Here is a 21,595-nt window from a genome sequence, read left to right as displayed (position 1 = left end):
CAGGTGTCGTTGACATAGTTTACCGAACCGGCTTGAGCCCCTTTCTAGGACTCGCAGGTTCTTTGTTTTTCGCCTCCCAAACGGACCCACGTGAAGGCTTCCATGTCTCGCTAGAGAACATTCCATTCATTTTTTTTTTACTTTCTTTCCTTCTCTCACACGGAAGTCAAAACCACACGAAGCAGGACCCTTACGAACGTGCGGTTTATGTCTCCTTACAAGGATCGAAAAGAAAGCACATATGCCGCGACGAGTGAGTATTAATTCCCGTTGCGTTTCGGAATATGCTAATTCCACTTTTTGCACCACTAACCCCCTAAACACACACACACACAGGCACGCTTCCACGCTCGGCCGTCCACTGGTTGCTATTTTGGAGTAATTTATGCGTTTCGTGTTTTACTCCTGTGCAACGCACCGGTCAGGCGGCTCAAAAGCCGCTTTGCGACAAGGTATGCATCACCGGAAGTGAAAATTCAAACGCTTTTCGTTGCATTGTTATTTAAATCAACTGTTATTTAAATGAGTGCGAAGTGCGTGCCAATCTTGCATGGGTGGCCGAGTTTTACAGGATTGCCCTAGTTCTAGGGTGGAGTTTATTCCAGAATGAAACGTATGGGTTTATTTGTATCGAAATTTATACTACAAACTCGTCCTAATACATATCGGTTTTATATGTGCCTTACAATTCCAGTAAGTAATTTTCCTTCGTGGTAAGAGGTAAAAGCGATTAGCTTCAAATACTTTTTCACGTGAAATAGAGTAATTAAAACACGAGTAAAGGAAACATACCGATAAATAAAATATATTATTTCAGTATCGGCTTCATGCAAGATAAGAACTGCTCTGTATACATTTAAGGAATATAAATAACGGTATACATATAGCTTTCATTAGCTGATTAATCATAGTAACTTTTATTTTTGGCTCATTTTATATAATGTAACCGGTAACTATATTTTACGGTAAACGCTTGTTTTATTCGGTTAAAGAAAAAAAACCATTCATTTACATCTTTACTATCGCGGTTACGGCTAAGGCAATTTCCGTCACGCGTTCTGGAAATTGGAGCTTGAAATGAAACAGAACACGAGGAACACAGTTTTGTCAAATATATTTTAAGACTCCACCTTCACCTCCTCAAAACGCTTTCGAGCTCAGCTAACGAAAGTACAACATTGATGTGCAAATCAACACCCTCAAAAGCTCCACCGAATATGTAATTAGACAAAAACGCGAGCTTATGTACGACATCGTAACATTTATGTCACACGTACGTAAAATTAACCGCACGCAATCGAACCCCCAGACCACCCGGAACGAAGCCCAATGACAACGTTTTCGTGTAGCACTCACCCATCCTCCTTGCAGTCGCTTCCTTGGCCAATGTGCGCATGTGACAATTTTCCAGCCAGCGGACACAGCTTCGGAACGCCCTCGAATGAAGCCCGCTTCAGCCACAAGCCGATCTGGAGATTTCAATGAATCGACACGCCAGAAATCGATTGCGGTGTCGACGACGAGAAGCGAAACAAGCCCGCAATTGAAGGTGGTCCATTTTTACGACCAGAGCGTTAAAAACGCCGATTTGTTCTTGTTTTTTACCCTCACTTCAAGCCAGCGGTGCCACTATTTGCCCCCGAAAAGCGAATTACCTTTCGCACCATTCGCGGTGCTTTCGGACATCACCGGTGCCGGTGCCATTTCAAGGACGTCTCGCTTATCGCACGCAGGTCAGGTCGCGATTTCATTAGCATTTGTAGCGTCCATAAAAAAAAACCACCCGAACCTGTGCGACTCAAACAACGTCAGCAGCAGTCGGGAGAACGCCTCCAGAAGGGCTGTACGCAAATCGTGGAGCGTCACGGTCTGACCCTTCATCTTCATCTGCGGCATGGCCACGTGTACGAAAACCTCGTAATCCATCTCCATTAGCGCGCGATCGGGTGTTCGCGCGGAACGTGTACAGCCCGAATTGGCGCTTAAGCTTAAGCGCGGGTTGTAATCATAATTAAAATATAATCAACAACCCGGTGCCGTCAATCAGAGACCTCGGCGAGATCCGCAAGACTTCGCAAAAAAGGGCCCTCCACCCCCAAAGCGTGATAAAACAAATCCATCGTGTAACGTACTTTCTCGACCATGACCGAAGGAAATACGGTTGGCGAGAAAAACCCCCGTGTGACCTTTGCATTTGAAAAGCGCCATTTCCAATCGCCTTCGAAGCATGCACCATTTGCTGCAGTTTTGCTGCATTCCTGACTCGCGATACTGCATGACCTTTTTTTTTTTGTTTGTTTGTTTCCTCACGGAGCGAAAAGAAATGATCCGATCCAATCTGAAGCAGGTCATATCTTGCGGTCATTTTTCCAGGCTGGCGTACTTTCCTACGCTAGCGGTCACATGTCAACCGGCCAACCGGAAACCTCTCGGTCGCGATTTGTAGATATGCCCTTTCGCTTCCAGAAAGGCCTCATTTATGCGAATAAAAGAAATGGGCGAATGAAAAAAAAGTGACCCACCCGTCGGAATGGAACGAGCTATTGCTCGAAGGCGAAGCGATTCCTATCAATTCTTGGTACACGGTATGCGACACCAAAAAAAACGCAAAACCACCCTTCATCCCATTGCGCCATAAATGGCCATGGCTGCGGAACGGAAACCCGTGTCTTTCCGGCGTGTACCTGTGTTGCTTTTGGTTTTTGTGATAATTGCACGAGCAAAGCCACCGAAAGCTAAAATTAACTCTGCGGTTTGTGTGGCTGAAATCGAGGCCAAATCGAGGGGGTCCACTTTGCGGGTGACTCCTGTGACCAAGCGGGAGCCAATTTAATCATCCATAAACGATTACGCCGCACTTGCGAGCCGTTCGCACACGGGCTGGACACGAGGATCAGGATCAGGATTTCTTCGTTAGGGCGCCGGACATGCGATGCTCAAATTTCGCCACACTCGCTCATCGGAACCTGCCAATTAGCCCAGGCTCGAGCGTTGGTCCGAGCGTTTTATGTGGCTCGATTAAAACCCGGGTCTAATAGTGGCCATGGTTGCCCCGAATTGGTGGGGACGGTTATTAAGTGTAACGAAAAGCGGTTCTTTTCATCATTTTCCAGACTGCCGCTCAAACGCTCAAACGCTCAGGGGTGCGTGTTAAGGAACGTGCGGATGCGTGAAAGCCCGAAGCCTGAAGGCCCATTTGCATGCAGGATTCCATGATTTTGGGTCGCTCCCGGCCCAGAGACTCGCGAACGGAACTGTTTATGGTTCACGCTAAACGAACGTGGAACCATTTTCCACCATTGGCTCGTTGGCATAAAATTGCTGCCGCTCGCTGTGGAGCTGTGGGAAAGCCACATAAGTCACAGCCGTTGCCATTTCCCGCGAGGACTTACGTTGTACGGTGCCATTACTTCGGCTCGAAAAGCGATGACCGCTGGGCAGCCGAGGGCCACCGTGCCTGAGTTATGTGTCGCCATGTTTGCAAAACCAATAAATTTATAGTGTGGAAAAGAGTCCCTCGTTATACTCTCTCTCTCTCTCTCTGTCTTTTGCTCGTTGTTGCGGACCATCAGGAGCTATTTTCGAACCTACGCCAGTCACGACGCGAAACCGAATCCTTCGCAAACTGGGCGCTGGCGACAGTTTAAAGTGATTGCGCAATCATTCGAAAATAGGTTGCGGTGCTTTTCGGTCAGTGGAAAAGGAAAAAAGGCGTTCGCTTGACCAGCCAGGGTTGGCTGGGAAAAAGGTCAACGATCAGGAAATTATTCCGGAAACCTCCGAAGTCGACGTTCCGGTAAACCCACCGTGTTGTAGAACCAGAAAGGACTATCCCTGATACATTTCGATCCGAACGCGAGGGCACCGTACGATGACACGTACGTGGAGAACTCGTTTTAATGCGTTTTCACATGCAGCTGGGGAGCTTAAAGCGAATATGTTCCAATTATTAGGCGACTGGTTTAAGCTAACGTTGCTTATAATTTCTCTCATTCAGATGTGATTGTTTTTATGAACCTTTTCACTGAGTTTTCTTTCACTTCCACGACAACGTGAAATATTTCATTTAAATTTTCACATCATTTCATGAGAGTGGAAAATCATGGCTACTTTGATAGTACGATTCCTCCGCCGAAAAAGGAAAAACAGCGTGCATGAGCATCTTCTATTATGAGTCCAAAATATTGTTTTTAATCTCTCGAGCTGTGACCATGTAAAATTGAATCAATAAAACAAGGCTCTTAAACTCGTGACTGAACCAAATCGAACCTCAAATACCATGAAGCATGACCTTCACCATAAGCATCTCAGCAGTAGGGCTTATCATCGTTCAGATGTTGCCTTCAGATTGTGGGTCTCTCGTGCCAATGTATCCTTATACCAACTGTAAAAGGCATTAAACCAGCTCTTAAAGACCTACTCAACCTAGCTAAAAACTAGCTTGACTCAAACGACCGAATGCTCCTTAGAGCGACCCGCTGTGGAATTTGCTTATCGTGCCGTTTTTTTTCTCATTTTACGTCGATTGTAAAGACCACCCGGGGGACGAAGGACCTCCCTAACGGGAGCCTACTTACCGGATCAAGCACCCCGGCGAGCGGGGTCTGGTTGGAGTCATCCCCGCCGGCGGCCACCGCCTTTTCCAAGCCTTTCAGCACAGCTTCAACGGGAGCCCATTCGCTTTTCATCGCCAGATTAAGAACTTTCTGGGCACCGTCGCGGACCGTCGCACCGGCACTGCCAGGCTTCGGCTGCGATGGCTGCTCAGTGTCAGCCTTATCCGACTTTTTCTCACCATTGGCGGAGGAGTCATCCTTGGCAGCGCCCGACTCGCCCTCCGCCTTACCGCCGGCTCCCGGTGCGTCACTATCGCTGGGCTTTCCCTTTGGCGGACCTTTGCCGCCTGGTCCCTTGCCACCGCCGGCGGTACCACCAGCACCGCCGGCTTTTCCGGGACCACCGCCACCACCGGCACCGCCCGATGCGCCACCCGGTGCACCCGGGCCGGTTCCACCCGCACTGGAACCTCCACCGGCCGTAGCCGGTGGCTTTTTCGCCTTATCCATCGTGTGCTGAGGCGCTTCCTAAGCCACAGGAACACAGTTTTTTTTCTTCCTATCCACGCACCAACCACGACCAGGCGTTCATCGTGACGCCTTCACACGGAACACGGACAACACACACACGCACACACACACAATCACATCACGTGCTCCAGGACGCGGAGATGCATGCACAGGACATGTTCCAGATCAGGAACGTAAAGCGTGGTTTATTGATTCAGCAACCGCAGTGCAACAGATTCAGCCCCCAGGAGTCCTTGACATGTGCCGGAATTCAACGTCGTCGTCGTCGTCGTCGTCGTCGTAGTCGTTGGTGAAGGGGCTGCCATCGATTTTCGTGCGACTCGTCCTGCCCGAGGACTACTTTAACGGACGGCGAACGGAGGGTTGCTTGAAAAGTGCCACATCGAGGCGCACTGTCCGGTCGTAATTCGTTTATTCTAACTACACCTGCTCAGGAGACCGTGTCCTGCGTGCGCAAATTTGGAACAAGCAAACGGCAACAACAGCAGCAACAACAAAATATCACACCCCCTCACAGACACGTGTACGACACCTGAAGACAACTCTATCTTCGCTTGGTGCTAATTTTTGCCCCACTCACGAACCGCGGAACGGTTTTTTGTGTGTGCGGCAAGTCTTCACCGCGACGTGGTCGCGATTAAAACGGGCTAACCGCGACCACACGACCACGTGCGACACGACCTTTCCCTAGCACAATCGCAACCGAAATAACCCACGAGCACGCGCCCACCAAACGATCCGGACTCCCTCATCTAATTAACACACTTTTTGGGGTTTGCTCGCTCGCTCGCTTTCGGGGCCGCTCGATTCGGGCGTTTGACCAAACAACGCCCGTTTTTTATTTTTTTTGACGAAGACGAATCCACCGCCACCGTGGGAGTCCTTTTTTCCGGGGGCACCGCTTTCCCGACAGCTGACGAAACCCGAAATTCCAAACCACACTCTCAAACGTCCCTTCGCGCCCTTATGTAACACTACGCGGCACTGCGTCTGTGGGTGTTTTTTTTTTTGCTTTTATTTGGGGGGGGCGGGAAAAGCTGGAAAACTCCAACACCGGACTGGGTCACGAATGCCAGCTGACGGCGTGCTCGTGCAGATGGCTGAAGGATTTCGATTCGAGCAGCTCTCAATACCACTCGGACCAACGTCTCGAACTAGTCTGCCGGTTTGGGCTCGAGAGCCGGGCTAACGGGGCCCGGTACAACATTCAGCGAACGAATTTCGCGCTCCAACACGGGTCGGATGGGATTGGCCAACAGCCCGTTTTTCACCGATGGCTGAAGGTATGTACGAAGGCTCGTATGTACGGCATATATCACACGGACTAGGGCGCGCGTGTATGTGTGATGGACCGTGGCGCGTACCACCACCGTGACGGAGTACCGTGCCGCAGGAAGTGGCCGCCCTCGGTTCACCCCCTGAACCTCATCTCACCCCGAAAGGGACCTCACTCGAAACCACATAAGAAACCACAATTTACTCGCCACCGAGCCCTGCTGGGGAGGGGGTTGTTTTTCGCGTCCAAACAACATTGTTTCCAGCGAGCGATCCCGCCGAGCCACCAGACCAGGCCGTTACCAGGTTGACAACCGGATCGCCAAGGTGGTTACATGGATTGGCGTCGTCGTCATCGTCGTCTTGGGCGACCGGGACTGCGTTGGTGCGTTTGACTACCGGAAGTGTCGCGTGGAAATTCCTGCGTGGAAACCCAACCAACCGAACCTGCGTGGAAAAACCGGCACGGGTGCGTTTTTTTTTGTTCTTTTTTCAGTGGACCACATCCGAAGCCAGCGGTTGATAGATGCGCCCGATAAGGATCTGTGTGGGAGGGTGATTTTTTTTGGTCCGTGCGTTCTTTCGATCGGCAAAAAAAATCACGCTAAACGCGTGACATAGTTTTTGCGTAATTTTTCACACTAATTGGGTTCTCATATTTTTTCCCATCGGCCCTAAAACCGATAACATACGTTGACCTCATTTGGAAGCGATTTAAATAGGTGCGCTTATCATAAGCAATGATGGACACTTCACGGTTGGGTTATTTTTTTTTTCGCACGTTCAGTTGCACCCCTACAAATCAGGGACAGTGAGCAGTTTTTGGTTATTTTTTGTTTAACCAACTATTCTATCGCTCTCTCACATATTCAGTATTTGGTCTGAATTTTTCTTAAATGGAATTATAACCACTCCACTACGTTCACCGAGCACCACATTCCAGAGGAAATGCCGCTGGCTTATCTGAAGGCACTCGTTGACCTCCTGTGAGGTCCTTGATATGATGCAGTTCACATGCACGATGCAACTACAGCTGCAACCGTCTGCATATACTCCAACTCTAACGTTTTTTTTTGCCTTTCGTTAGTTTGGGTTGTATTCTCTCTTTCTATCTCTCTCTTCTCAAACACCAAAGCTGATCGAAACGAGTTAAAAAAAAAGGGCTCGACCGGAATGCCATCACACGTCCCCCGGACACACCATCGAACCAGGCGGCCAGTCGAGAGCATAATTTGCATAATCGATTCGGCGTAATATTTCGTCCTGCTATTTTTTGTTGCCCCGATTTCCCTCCACGATTTGCAACGCCGGTGGATGGATGTGTTTGCGAACTCGAACCTCGGCGTCGGTTCGCGTGGCAGACGTCCGAAAGAAAAAACATCCACCCCTCCCAATAAGGTGGGCCACGTGAACCTTTCCGTGAACTCTGCCCGAGTTCGAGCGCTCCGGTCAGAGCGTTTTGGTGTGTCCGGGAAAACCTTTTTCACCGGACCACCGCGACAAAATGAAGCAATTATCCATCAGTTTGTTTTTTTCTGCTGACCAGCGAAATGTGTGCCAAAAATAGGCGAAAAGCCTGGGAATTGCGCATGGACGAGCGCAACTTGCGTTTTCCCATTTCCCAAAGGACCTACAACAGGACCCAACAGGAACTCCCTTTTGTCCCTATGGTCCCCTAGCGGCATCCGGAACACAGCAAGGGATAGGATTTATATTTTGTTTAATCGAACTATTTGTGGGCTGGTTACACATCGAATTGGGACAGTTTCCTCCCCCACGTTGTTCCCCACTTTCCTGGATGTTCCTCCCTGTGAGCACCCACCTTTTCCAAACGCAATCCCTATTTTTACGCGATTCACGATTCCCAACGCTACGACGCCACCGTCGTCTTCCAGAGACCGAGGGTGAAAGTGTTTTGTTGTTATGCGTATCGCGTGGAAATTGTTTGTCAAAATATGTTTACACTCACCCCCGCCTCCCACCTAGCACTTCTCTGACCCCACGTCTAACCGAACGCAGGAACTTTGCGTTTTACTACTATCTCTCGACCGCTTCCTTATTACGCCGAGCCGCCTGGCAGCAATCCGTGTCCGTGTGCATAGGAAGTGGGTGGGCCAACACAAAAAAAAAGAAATGCAAATGCCAGCACATTGTAGCGGGTGGCAACCCAGGCGGCCCTGCGTTGTAAGGACGCGTCGCTGTCGTCGTCGTCGTGGGTCGGTTTCTAAGGGGGCTCGGTTTTGGTTCGACCTGCGTGACTCGGTAGTCCGACCTCTGCGAAGTGGTTTCGAACGATTGCAAGCCGCTTGTTAAACGCCCCAATTCACTCATCACGACTTTGGCAGTGGAAAACTGTGCACACCGGGCGTTGGAAATAGACAGCCTGCAGTTGGGGTTTCGGTTTTGGGAAAAAAAAGCTCAAATGCATGCAGTTTTCAAATTGAATAAGCTTATCACAAAAGAAAAAAGAGATTAATACACATACCAACAGACAGCATTAAAAAATTGGCTAATCAAAGTGATCGATAAATTACACTTACCATAAAACCCAACAATTCGACAAAAGTAACTTAAAAATTGTATTGAAAGGCTTTACATGACATAATTTATATGCTAGCTCTGCTCAAACTTACTATGATAAAGTAGCTTTTATATCAAAAAGGTTTAGACTGATTTCAATAGTAGAGCATTGTAGTTAAAAGACGTTAAGAAGTCTTTGATTGATCACATTTTTGTTAAAAATACACCACAACGGACCTTTTACACAGCTAACGTCACATAGGCTAATGTTGGTAAAATTAACCTTAAATTACAAAAAAAATACATACTTGAATACCTGTACACTCGCTTTGTCCCCGTGGAGCATAAATGTTCAATCGAGAAATTCTTCAAAACCATCGTTAACCTCGATTCGACGCATCGTTTCGCCATTTCGTCGGCAATTTTTTGGCGGGATTCGTTCCGAAGCCGAAACCCACGTTGACGCGTCCGCTTGGCAGGAACCCTGCTCGCAGGCAACCCACATCCTTCCGCAGGAAAACCGCATCACAGACACAAAGCAAAATAAAATACCCAAATCATGCTCCCGCCATCGTGTCCCATTCGCGACGCTCGCGATAAGACGCTACCAGCCCGTATCGAGTTCTATCGACCTGCTGGAAGGATACCATCATCGATTGATGATGATGATGATTCGCCATGACCGTAACGAACGACTGGGCCTTCTCTGCCCCCACTGCCCGAAAGGAGCGAAAGTCAACGGATTCACCACGCAGGATTGGGAATTGCCGGGCGATTCGGGTGCGATTATCGTTCTATTAGCGGGCAGAAAGTTTGATCGTTTACTATTTGCCATTGCTAGGACGCCATCCGTACGCGTCCTGTCCTTTTCGGTGGGGTTTACTGTCCCTCCCTGCATGTCCTGTTGAGTCCTGTACAAGCAACTGGCCCACTTTCGGTACGAGTATTCAAGAGGTCTCGATGGAATGGATGGATACCCATTTTCCACCCGCAAGCTCGCTAGTGAGTATCGAAGCTCGTTTCACTTTCGTGAACGTTTTAAAGCGATCCGGTGGGTTAAAAGTATAGATTTATTGAACTACCTTGTTGACGTTAAATTGAAAAAAGTCCCGCTTCGCTTCGCTTCTCGTTTGCTTTGCTGGGAAACCCATCTGAAGACGCCAGTCTCTCTCGTGCAGCAGACAAATAGCACCAGATAAGCCAACTCGGTGTCTAGACGCGTTTATAACTTTTCGCAAAAGTTTGCTCGCTGCCGTCCCCATCAGTTTGTTGTTGGCTGCCACGGGAGTCGATTTTTTACCAGGGTTTGCTAAGTTTTAATCCTGACTTTATTGATACCTGACTGTCCTTGGCTGTAGGGATAACGTTTATCCTGGGCAAATGTTGCGGGGTAGCTTTGTTTTTTTAGAAGGTAGAATTCATGTTCCAGGTCAATGTGACGCGGGGCACGTTTTTTATCAGGTGTATACCTTTTTTTACCATTCCACGTGGCGTTTGCCCTTAATTAGTTGTGCTACCTTTTTTGGAAGGATCGAGCTGATCGCTACCTAGGAAGATAATTACTAGAGTTCGATAAATTACCTGTTGGAAATCATCACTATCCTCTTCGCAATTGGGCAGAAATTGTTGCCACTGGATTGCTGTTCTTACAGACAAACAACATAAAACTTTACTTCTCATTAAACATATAACATTACAGTACAAAGCATTTATGTAAATGTATTTTACCAATGGTTTTTGATAGAAAAAGGAATAATTCGACTACTTACACCGTTTAAATGAAATAGTATTCTAGTTTAGTCAATTAGGAACATAATAACAATCGTAGAATTGAGCGTAAACTTTAATTAATATAAAAGAGCTGTAGCGACAGTAAAAAACAAGAAAGCAAGCTGATAATAGCAAGCATTATATACAAGCATTATATGATAGCTGCTGGCTGTATGTTCAATTTCATCGACGTCCATTTTTTATCGGACGCCCACCTCAAACGGGCACATAACAATCCTATATATCCCAACACCAATTAGCTTATCAGCGCGTTGTGAATTCCTATTGCATGCGAGAATAGGATAGAACAGAGCATGCGAGAAAAGGAACATGGATAGCCAGTACCAGCGTCACCTACGTCAGCCTCTTTGATGCATGATCGCCTGGTACCAGCACTGCTCCGGACTAGCCAAAACACGCTGTTTTCGGAAGCAAAAATTTGAGCTCGTCCGCGGATTCCGGAGTCTGCGAAGGTTGCCTTTCTGCATGTGCTGCGTAGGAGAGAGCAGGTCGATCGATGATCACCAATGCCCCAAAACGGGAGAGCGAATACTGCTCTCGGTAAATAAGGCGAAGCAACGTGGATGGATATAACAGCTAAACGCTGCACTATGGACCATTACACCGCATATAGGTAACGCGTATGAGTATTGTATGAGTTTTGCTTTAATTTGGGATAAAAACAACTTTATTTTATCAAATAACTAATTATTAAACATATTAGTTCATCATATATGATTTCCGTCTGTATTTGTGCTATGTTTTTTTAATTTTTGTTCGAATTTTTACGGTCAATTTATGGCCATTTGTGCAATCACCAAATCTCATAGTACGCGTAGAAAATCGAGCGATCGGACCAGAGCAGGTGAGAAACAAATGATCGTGTGCTAGAAAGAACGGCACTATGTACCGATAAAAGAGGGGAAATCCCGGATCTCGGATTGGCTAAGCGGGGCATCGTTTACTAGCTACCTCTTTAGGACATGCTCTCCTGTTACCAGCGTTCGCAACGGCTTGGCAAAACTGGTATCTTTTCGGAACGCCGTTTTCGGCAAAAATGCCAATCTCAACGGGCTTGACCGATGAGCGTCTGCAGCGTATCCCGTGCAGTTTTAAAGGGCTTGAATCGTCTGCAGCTCGTACCGAAAGGGTTTTGTGGTGATATATTTTGCACGTTTCAGTTTCTTATTGTAAAATAACTCTTTTGCAACCGATTTCTTTCGTTATTTCTTTCAAATTCTGCTGGCGAAACCTGTTATGCAGCGTGACCCTTTGGAGTCCTTTATGACTCCAATTTTGATTTATTACCACCTTTGTCTCGTAGCCAGCCGCCCTTTAACCTTAAGCTAATGAGAACTTTACGTACGCCCAGAAGTACTACGTGCCCTTCGATCGTACGCGCAGCGAAACGACTCGACGCGTCCGCGATGGTTAATTGATGTAAATAAATAATCACCCCTCCAAATGGGTCCCATTCAAGCCGCGAAAAGGCGTTGTTAGATAACCGCTCAGCTGCTTGATAGGCCGTTGTTCTACAAGCTGATAAAGTGCGCGTCTTTCCGCTGATTACTGTAACTTTTACCATTTTGCAGGGAGTAGAAACAACAAAAAAAGGATGCTTGTAAACAATCTTATCGAGCCTCAAACCGGTGGCTCATTTGTCGTCTGCGAGCGCGCTGTCCCCAGGGACCCCGTCGTCGTCTCTCTATTTTTAACTCCATCCTTGTATTTAAAATGTGTTTCAACTTTATGGCCCCTGCCGGAATTCAGCACCGCTAGGGTGATAAGAAGGCACGCGGTTTATGGCGGCGTGTGATAGTGAAAATGCACCGCGATCGTCCGCGAGCACTTCAGTTTTCCGGTGCCCTTTAGTGCGCAAACACACGCGAGGGGTTCGTTTGCGTTGAATCAACCCCTTTAGAGCTACCCCTAGCTCCAACGACACGCTGACAACGTTACACATCCAAAAGTGCATCGGTGCATCGCAAGTGCAGCGTGTGTAAGAGTGCGACTCAGGCTTCACAGCGATAGTGGATATTGAGAGTGCATCATGGCGATGCGGTTGATTGCTCGGCACCAATACCATCGTGCGAGCTGGCAAAGGTACGAGGCTACCCTTTCCAATGCGTTTCTGCAGTCCGGTGCATTGTCATCGGCAAGTGCAATCAGCTGTACTGAAGTGGTGACATTAGCGACTCCCATGCGAAGAGTAACGATGCAGCATCTCATCGTTTCCATGGTTACTGTAGCTCGGGTACCCTGTGAAAAGAACTGTTTAATGAAGTGCATTATTGCAATCCTATGCAACGTAAAGCTGCAAATGCAATAATTAAAAAAGGCATCAAAAAGACATCAACTTGTATTTTAGCGCTCTCTTTTTCTCTCTCGTTCAACAAGAGCGCAATGAAGTGTTTATTCTTCGAATGTTTACACTATTTTATACATGACGTCAAAGGTCCACTACTTTAAAAGTTAATACACGGACGCAACTTACTTAAACTATACGCTCTGTTACAAAACAATAGTCTTATCTGTCTAATCCTGATTGCTTCGCCGTGTACTTCTCCCTCCGCCCCATCCAGATGCCTACAATTGATCTCCCGCTCGCAATCAACCGATGCCCTCGGAAGCCACGAAGCGGGCCAAAGCTACATTCACCACATCGGTAGCAAACCGCTGGTCTACCGGAACGTGGGTCAACACCTCCGGCTGGCGGCTGAACGCTTCCCCAATAAGGAAGCCATCGTGTCCTGTCATGAAGCCGGCGCAAGGCTCACCTTCAGTGCTGTCGTAGACAAGGTAAGCCGCTTACGATGCACGGTTGCACCGATTGGTTCCTGCTGACTAGGCGCCAAGAGCCAATTAGACTCAATTAGCTCGATGCCGGACAGCGGCACGATGTGTCCTCGTACAGAACCTCGTTTCGCAACCCAGACAAGATCCTGAAGCCGGTATCCGATTTGCATCTTGCAGGTAGATCGGCTGGCTGCATCCTTCTATCAGCTCGGGCTGCGACAGGGCGATCGTGTCGGAATCTGGGCGCCTAATAGCATGCTGTTTTACCTCACCAACATGGCGGTGGCACGTGCCGGCATGATATCGGTAAGCAACGGGCGGGAAGGAGAGACAGCGATGGCCCTTTAAGAACTACTCCGATCCTTTCCACACATACACACGAGCGAGCGCACGCAGGGGCATCCTTGCTAGGGTTTTAAGTTGGAGACGATCCAATCGACGTACGGTGCAATGGCGGTGTAAACGTCCGGGTACGACTGGATGCATTGCTTCGGACCGAAGGAAAGCATCCCGTACATGACGTACCGTTCACTAGGACCAACAACTTGCACCGACTGCAGTGGTGTGGCGGCCATATTGAAGTAGCAAACACCCGACGACGGGTTGTCCCGGCGGATGCAGATTTGTCCAAAGGTTTTCTCAAGCGGCACGTCCTGGTCGTTGTACGCCTCCTGGCAACCGACTGATTCGATCCAGCTCGGGAAGCTGCGATGAAGTTGGGTGCTGGAACTGCGAGCCAGCCATCCGGTTCGGATGTAGTAGGATGGTTTGTGGCTTTTCAGGGCCGTTGAGAAGGGCAGGCAGATGGGTTTGATGTTATCTGTTGCAAAATTGGAAACAAAATGGGCATTAAATAAGGGAATGAAATGGAAAGACTCCTTGCTAGGTGGCTTACCTTGGTTTACGTTGGCTGGCTGTTGAAGGCGCATCAACGCCAAATCGTTTGAGTACGCTGGAGAATTGAAACCGGGTGGAATAAGGATCTCCTCGACCGGGATCGTCTGCACTGGTGGCTGGCAGTAGGTTCTTCCGTCGATCACGGCACAATCCGGGTTGGAAGCGGTGTCAAACTCACCTAACCGAACGCCAACGCTGGGGACAAAACGAGGACATCGTGTGACAGATTGCATAACGACGTGGTTCGACGAGGTGATCACTTACAGCTGGTAGGTGTTGGTGGGCAATGAAACGCACTGGCCAGCCGTTATGACGTACCGACGGGTGATGAGCGTCGCCTGGCACAACACCCGTCGCTGGCCGGTGCTGAGCTGCAGATATTCAATCACCCCTAGCCAGGGGTAGCCCTGGAAAACAGGTTTCGTATCTTCCGACACACCAGGGTAGCTGTTCACGCCGCACACGTCCAACGCCAGAAGAGTTTGCTTGTCGAGGACGGCACTCGAGTAAGGGCTGCTTTGGGTGCCGCTAGTGTACCGGTTGATCCAGTCGAGATACGTCGCGACATCGCTGAACCCAGCGAAATCTGCCGACTGACAGTTCTGACCGCTGAAGGAAACGATGCCCCGGATGTACCATCGGTTCTCGTTCTCAAAATACATGCCGCCTCCACTGTCACCACCACAAACAGTCGTTCCTGGCAAGGACGAAAAGGACGCGTGATTAAAAGGACACGGGATTTTACACGACCCCCACCAAACCTACTTACCATTCCGGAAACCCGCGCAAAAGATGTGCCGCGTGAGGACTCGCCCAAACAGATCTCGATTGCTGTCAAGACAGGTTTGCGTATCGACGATGGGCATGTACGCGATACGCAACCGGTCCGCAACGGCACCGACTTCCGTGATGCCAAACCCTACCACCGTTCCAACGCGCCCCACAAGCCGTCCGATGTCGGTGTTGGATCGATCCCACAGACACACCGGTTGCACGTACGCCGTAAACTGGATGTCGGTGGCCAACTTCACCAGTGCGATATCATGGCGCACCAACGCCGCACTGTACTGCTCATGCACGATGATCCGATCCGCCTGATGTTCCTGCGTGTGAGCTTCCGCCGCGTACAGATACGTCCTGCCAACTTGTACCGAAAGCCGATCCACCGTGATGACACCGTAGTTCTGCTGCACACAATGCGCCGCTGGTTTCAAGTGATAAAGTTGAACAGAGTCGAGGTTAGAGTAGGCCGTGAGCAAGATGACAGTTTAGCTCCTGTCCGTCGGCGTCTTCAAACTCACCTGTCAGGATGGTGTTTTGATTGAGGATGGAACCACCGCACTGATATCTGAACACGCGGTCGATACGGTGAAACAAGGCCGCATGCCATGGCCACTGGCCGGAAAGTGCGTCCTCACCACCCAGGATTAACTTAGCGTAATCCACTTTGCGTTCACCACAACCTTGCGCATGGACATGGTGCCACGTGGCGACGACGAGGAACCATACGCACCGTAGAGTCCGTTGAACGTTCATCTCGCGGCAGTGCGACGATCACGACTGATAAAGCGTTTGAAGTTGAATTTCGATTCCGGTCTGAAGCCGCCGAAGGTCACCACGCGGTGCTAATTCTCGCGTTAGAGCATCTTCCCTTTGCAAACCTGTTCTCGAGCGGGTTTGGCGTCGTTTAGTTGATTTGTTTGTTCTTTTGCCCAGCGAGTTCTCGACACGCAAAACGTCACAGTCCCCAAAACCGGCTCGGAAGACAGAAGAAGATACATTTGCATCGGTAATCCCGTAACGTCGCGGTTGGGAATCCCGTTTTAGGGCGTTGATCTCACGTGTGGATAGGTGGGAAAATCGAAAGTGGTTTCCATTCTAATACCCGCCTATGTTCTGACTTGTTTCAACAGGTGGGCATCAACCCAGCGTATCAAGTGCCGGAGCTGGAGTACGCGCTGAGAAAGGTCGGAATTAAGGCACTGGTGGCAGCCGAAGGATACCGCCAGCAGAACTACTATGGCATGATGTCGCACATCACACCGGAACTGGCCTCTTCACGGCCGGGTGAGCTGAAGAGCAAAGCATTACCGAACCTGTCGGCCGTCATCATCGACAGCAAGAAGAGTCTGCCGTACGTTAGAAACCGTGTTCTTCAACAACGTCAGAAGAAGTGAACCACATACTGATGGCGGACACTGTCATCTTCTTGCTTTCAGTGGAGCGATTAAATTTGCGGATCTCTTCGAGCTGCCATCTGAGCGGGACATCAGCCGGATCGAGTTCCTGCAGCCGAAGATACAACCGGATAGTGGTGTCAACATGCAGTTCACCTCCGGCACGACCGGTGAGCCAAAGGCAGCACTCATGTCCCACTTTGGGTTCGTGAACAACGGCATCCATATTGGCGTTCGGAACGAGCTGGATCAGAAGGAGCACCGGATGTGCGTGCAGGTGCCACTGTTCCACGCGTTTGGTATGGTCATTGCCATGATGGCTTCGATTTCCCACGGAGCAACACTCGTGCTGCCAACGGCCGGTTTCAAAGCTGCAGATTCGTTGGCCGCCATCGTAAGAGAGAGGTGAGCCCGACGGAGGTTTTCTATTTTAAAGGTTCTTCCTAAAAAGTGAAAAAACAAACATATGTGCGCATCCTTTCAGATGTACGATCATCCTGGGCACACCGACGATGTACGTAGATCTGGTCCGACGAGTTGTCGAGAGTGGCGCACACCTGGAGACACCGGAGATAGCAGTAACCGGAGGCGCCACCTGCTCACCGAAACTATTCTCCGACATCAAGCATGGGCTGGGAGTGCGCAAAGTGAAGACAGTTTTCGGTATGACCGAAACGACGGCCGTCATCTTCCAGTCCCTGTTCGATGAGAGCCCTGAGGACGTACAGCAGACCGTCGGTCATCTGACGGACCATTACGAGGCGAAGGTAATCGATAAGGATGGCCACGTGGTCCCACTCGGTACCGCTGGGGAGCTGTGCGTTCGCGGATACAGCACCATGCTTGGATACTGGGACGATCCACAGAAGACGAAAGACACGATCGATGCTGATCGGTGGCTCAGGACAGGTGATCAATTTGTGTTGCGTGCGAACGGATACGGCCAGATCGTTGGCCGACTGAAGGAGGTGGTCATACGTGGCGGGGAGAATATTTACCCCAAGGAGGTGGAGGATTATCTGAACACCTATCCGAAGATTCTGGAAGCGCATTGCATCGGTGTGCCGGATGAGCGAACCGGCGAGGAACTGTGTGCGTACGTGCGATTGAAGGACCCTTCGGAGACGATCAACCGGGAGGAAATAAAGCGGTACTGCGAGGGCAAGCTGGCCTACTACAAAGTGCCGAAGTTCGTGCGCATTCTGAACGACCTCCCGAAGACGACCTCCGGGAAGGTGCAGAAATTTAAGCTAGTTGAACTGTTCACAAACGAACGGAAACGTGACGACAAGGAAGGCAAATAAACGGGTTTTGGTTTAAGTCGAACAATCCATCCGTATTGAAGAGATTTGTATTTTCTCCCCGAGAGTCCTATCGAAGCCGCTATCGGATGTACGGAATCGAAAAGTGAAACCCATCGGGTGGTAGTTTGCTTATTTCTTTTCTTTGCAATATGCATTACGGTTTGCATTAATTTGTATTTAAACTCTGTGATCACCAGTTCCGCTTTTTAATTCGTTAGCTATCGCCTTTACCATGCCCGCCTGCTCGGAGCTCTCCTTCAGCGTTCTTGCAGGCGCACGGCTATTAGCACAATCACATTACACTCGGCTTTGGATTAAATTATAACTTGTTTTGTTTTGCTGTGTCCATAGAATCTGAGTAGTTTACAATAGCTCCCCCACATTTTCCCACATATTTCATGTACCATCAACGACATGCATCCATCCATCCATCTGCTGCAACTGGTTAATCGAAACGCTAACTGTACTGTGTTTTAGTTTAATTATTGTTTCATTTTTCCTCCATTTTTTATTCAACCCTTCGATGCTCGAGTGTCTTCCAAAATGTGCTCATTGCTGAGAACGTGTGCTAGCCATTTGCTGCCAGTTTGCACAAAAATTTTCTCAATATAGCGCCACCCGAAACCGTAATCAATTTGCAGTGCGCTTCAAACGTTTACGTCCCACCAGACGGATCCAAACTTTTTTAAATGCTCTACGCCTTACACAAACACAATCACCGTCCTGACAGTACAATCCACTAATTACTCGAGTTTCGCTACCGGTTATCCTTCGTATGTATACAATCTCGGGTTATAACTATAAAAAAAAAACTAGCAGCAAATATAGCTCCACTGCATAATGCTAGCTGTTGCGTGGCAGCTCCAATAGACAAATTTGTTTCCAAAATCTACACGAACGCAATTGACCGCCGCACGTCCGCCGGGTGGCAGAGACGATACGCACGGATTTACCAGCGGTTCGTTCAAACTCCCAAACCTTGACACCGGTGTTTCCACCAGGCCGCACGATCCGCTGGGCGCGAGACCGATCGAGGAGTCAGCACAAATTTTACCAACAACATAACAGCGTAATAGGGAAATAGTACGAAGGGATAGGTGGATATATGAACATATTACAGGAAACAATGACCCTGATGCAACGGAGCGGCACCTCGGCCATTCGACGGAAAGGAGTGTGAAGAAAAACAGTACCAACAGTTTTGATTTACCTCTACTATACACCTACGCTATGGTCCAAAAAACACTACTTTTCTTCACAACGCGACACGGCGACGTAGATTCGCCTGGGCCACGGGACACAAATGTTTGCATTCGTATATTACACACGACCACACGGCGGTGTAGCCGTGGTGCCGTGAAATTCCGCCCATATCCTTTTTTCTCATTTTCATTCTTTAACGACAGTTTCTAACGACAGACAGCGGCATCAATCGAGCCAGAGCGATGCAGCATTGCGGCAACAAAGAACCTAAGGATGGGAATTCCACCCCATCGAGCAATAAAACAAGACCAAACCAAATCGCTTACATTCCGATCATAGGATAACTCTTATTGTTCTCGATCGGGTATACTCGCGTAATCATATATGCGGCGTAGTTTGTATTCGGGTACGAGTGGTTTCACTGAGAGCGACGCTAATCCTATTAACGACAATTACACGATCATATTAAACACGAAAACAAAAAGGGGGCTTACATCATAAAAATTAAACAACTAATAAGCAGCTCGAGCAACTCCACAAGTCACTGTGAATCAGAGTACCTAGCCTAGCCTAACGTAATTCGAAGAGGGAAAGCCACAAGAGTCAGATTCAAAATTCGAACGCGAATCTCGTGGCGGAATCATTGCGATATGACCCGCTGTTTACCCGCGCCTGTTCGGAAGCACCCGGGAAAGGGTGGCGAATTGTTTCACCTGCATGTTAAACATCGGTCGCTGCGTGGTGTGGCAGCATTTTTCTCATAGAATTATGTCTCCCTCCCCTCCATTCGCCACATCCTTCCGTGGATGCTTTTCCGCTGATGCTTTTCTCTTCTCTCTATCTCTCTCTTGCTATCTCGCGTGTCCCTTTCGAGCACTCATTCCCCCACGGGGTGTTGCTGCCATCGTTTAGAAACTGTCGTCGTCATGTCATACGATCGATTCCGATCCCGGATCGCCATCCTCGGACCAGCTGACCTCGATTGGCGTGTCGTTTCCGTCCAGCACGGCGTCCCCGTTCAGGCTGGCCACAATCTTCTTCATGAGTGCGTCCTCCAGCGAGATGTTCGAATGCCGCCGCCGGTGTTGGGCCTGTGGCTGCTCCTTCGCCGAGTCATCATCACCTTCGATCGTGTCGTCGTTGTTCATTCGATCGCTGCACCTCTTGCCACCGTGCAGTGGGCTGTTGTCGTGGCTGTTTTCGCAACTGCTGCCACTGGCCGACGACAGGCTGCCCTCGGAAATGCAAGACGACGACGAACCGGATGTCGTGGATGACGCCTCATCGTCGGTGTTTGAGCCGGACACTAGCGCCTCACCGGCTGCCTCCTTTGGGAGTGTTCCTCCGTTAAGGTTGCTTTTGCGCGTATAATCCCGACGCTTTTCGCGGGCCGTCAGACCGCTTCCGGTGGCCTTTGTCGAAGAACCGCCCGTCAGCGCGGTCGTGTCGCAGGTGATCAGGCCACGGTTTTCCTTGCTCTTTTTGAAGTTCGGCGTCTTGTCACGGTGAAAGACTTCGATCGGGGCGTGGGCGATATCCTCACCCCCGTTTAGCTTCGGCCGCCGAGCGAAAGGGCTATCGGGTTCACTCATAAACTCAGTCTCCTCCAGGAACAAGTCCTTCGCCCGATGTAGCTGTTGCTGGCGATCGGTCACATCCGACGTCCACATGTCCTCGCTGAGATACCGCTTAGGGGCGTTTGGAGAGCTGCTGTACAAGGGCTGCTCTTTCCACGAACCGATTGTATCACCGAATCGCATCGGTTTGCACGGAACCGCCAGAGACGCTCCAGGGCAGGGCGATGCCGACGCGCCGGAGTTTGACCGGACAATCTTCTTTGGTGGTTCTGCCGCTTTAATGCTGACAGATTTCGACCGTAGCCGGTGGCTGCTCGAGCTGCCCGACAGCGGAGGCTTAATCGGGGACATGTCGCTCGAATGCTGCTTCAGGATCGACGCCGCCGATGCTGACTGCTGGATTCCGCTGCCGTGGGTAGCGCCACTCATCAGCGACCCATTCGTTGTCTGGTTCAGGCCAGCGCACTTTGGACGCTTTGCAACGGAATCGTAGGCTGTGTTAGAGCGAAATGAACCTGCCCGACGTACCATCCGTGATGCCGACACCTCCGGTGGTTCGTCATCGATCTCCAGCACCCATGACACGGAATCGCTTTTCTCCACCATGCCCTTAATCACGGGCGAAGTTGGCGGTGAAATGTCATCCATATCGAAGAACCGATCCGAGCAGCTCGACCGCGACTGATTATGGCTCAGCTGGTGATGATGATGGTGTGCCGAGGCTGACTGGTCTAGGCTCGATTTTGTGGCGTTCAACATGAAGCTCGAGTTTTCGTGGTACCTCTTCGATAGTTCAGCATACGCAAGCGTGAACTTCTCCGAGTTCTGCTTCAAACGCCACTGCAGCTCTTCGTTATGCAGCGACAGTCGGCTCTTGATTTTAGTTTCCTGGCCCAGACTGTCCTGCATGTGCTTCAACTTTTGCTGCAGCTCCCTAAAATGTGCACAAAAAAATACAAAAGTTAGCATCAGTCACTCCTGTCAGCACG

General features: G+C 49.5%; 3 protein-coding genes across 8 annotated transcripts in view; 1 reads left to right on the top strand and 2 right to left on the bottom strand.

Annotated features, from left to right (window-relative positions):
- Positions 1-5,066, bottom strand: part of LOC128727366 (serine/threonine-protein phosphatase 6 regulatory ankyrin repeat subunit B) — a 35,781-nt gene extending 30,715 nt beyond the window's left edge. For 4 of the 6 annotated variants that reach the window (XM_053821272.1, XM_053821275.1, XM_053821274.1 and 1 more), the window contains exon 1: positions 4,578-4,703. In XM_053821272.1, the coding sequence (XP_053677247.1) occupies positions 4,578-4,688 (111 nt within the window). In that variant the 5' untranslated portion in view covers positions 4,689-4,703. Of the gene's footprint in view, positions 1-4,577 lie in introns of all 6 variants that reach the window. The other 2 variants (XM_053821271.1, XM_053821270.1) reach the window with 2 other exon arrangements.
- Positions 5,067-12,702: 7,636 nt separating this feature from the next.
- On the top strand, positions 12,703-17,845 carry LOC128727225 (medium-chain acyl-CoA ligase ACSF2, mitochondrial). Its single transcript, XM_053821112.1, has 6 exons — positions 12,703-12,755; positions 13,235-13,451; positions 13,626-13,754; positions 16,259-16,479; positions 16,565-16,927; positions 17,007-17,845. Exons 1-6 carry the CDS (start codon positions 12,703-12,705, stop codon positions 17,824-17,826), a joined length of 1,803 nt encoding a protein of 600 aa, XP_053677087.1. The 3' UTR covers positions 17,827-17,845.
- The window catches only part of LOC128723935 (serine-rich adhesin for platelets), a 111,214-nt gene continuing 107,460 nt past the window's right edge, over positions 17,842-21,595 (bottom strand). Inside the window, exon 11 of the mRNA XM_053817699.1 lies at positions 17,842-21,540. Coding sequence (XP_053673674.1) covers positions 19,959-21,540 — 1,582 coding nt within the window. The 3' untranslated portion in view covers positions 17,842-19,958. The remainder of the gene's footprint in view (positions 21,541-21,595) is intronic.

This window comes from Anopheles nili, chromosome 3 (genome assembly GCF_943737925.1).
Source record: "Anopheles nili chromosome 3, idAnoNiliSN_F5_01, whole genome shotgun sequence".
Lineage (NCBI taxonomy): Eukaryota > Metazoa > Arthropoda > Insecta > Diptera > Culicidae > Anopheles > Anopheles nili.
Note: the sequence above shows the minus strand (reverse complement) of the source record. Positions and strands in the feature narration are given on the sequence as shown.

Excerpts from the sequence above, each read along its gene's own strand:
- LOC128727225 (XM_053821112.1), top strand. The coding sequence starts at position 12,703 with ATGGCGATGCGGTTGATTGCTCGGCACCAATACCATCGTGCGAGCTGG. Across the intron at positions 12,756-13,234 it reads CATCGTGCGAGCTGGCAAAG|ATGCCTACAATTGATCTCCC; the intron begins GTACGAGGCTAC and ends CGCCCCATCCAG. Across the intron at positions 16,928-17,006 it reads GCCGCCATCGTAAGAGAGAG|ATGTACGATCATCCTGGGCA; the intron begins GTGAGCCCGACG and ends GCATCCTTTCAG.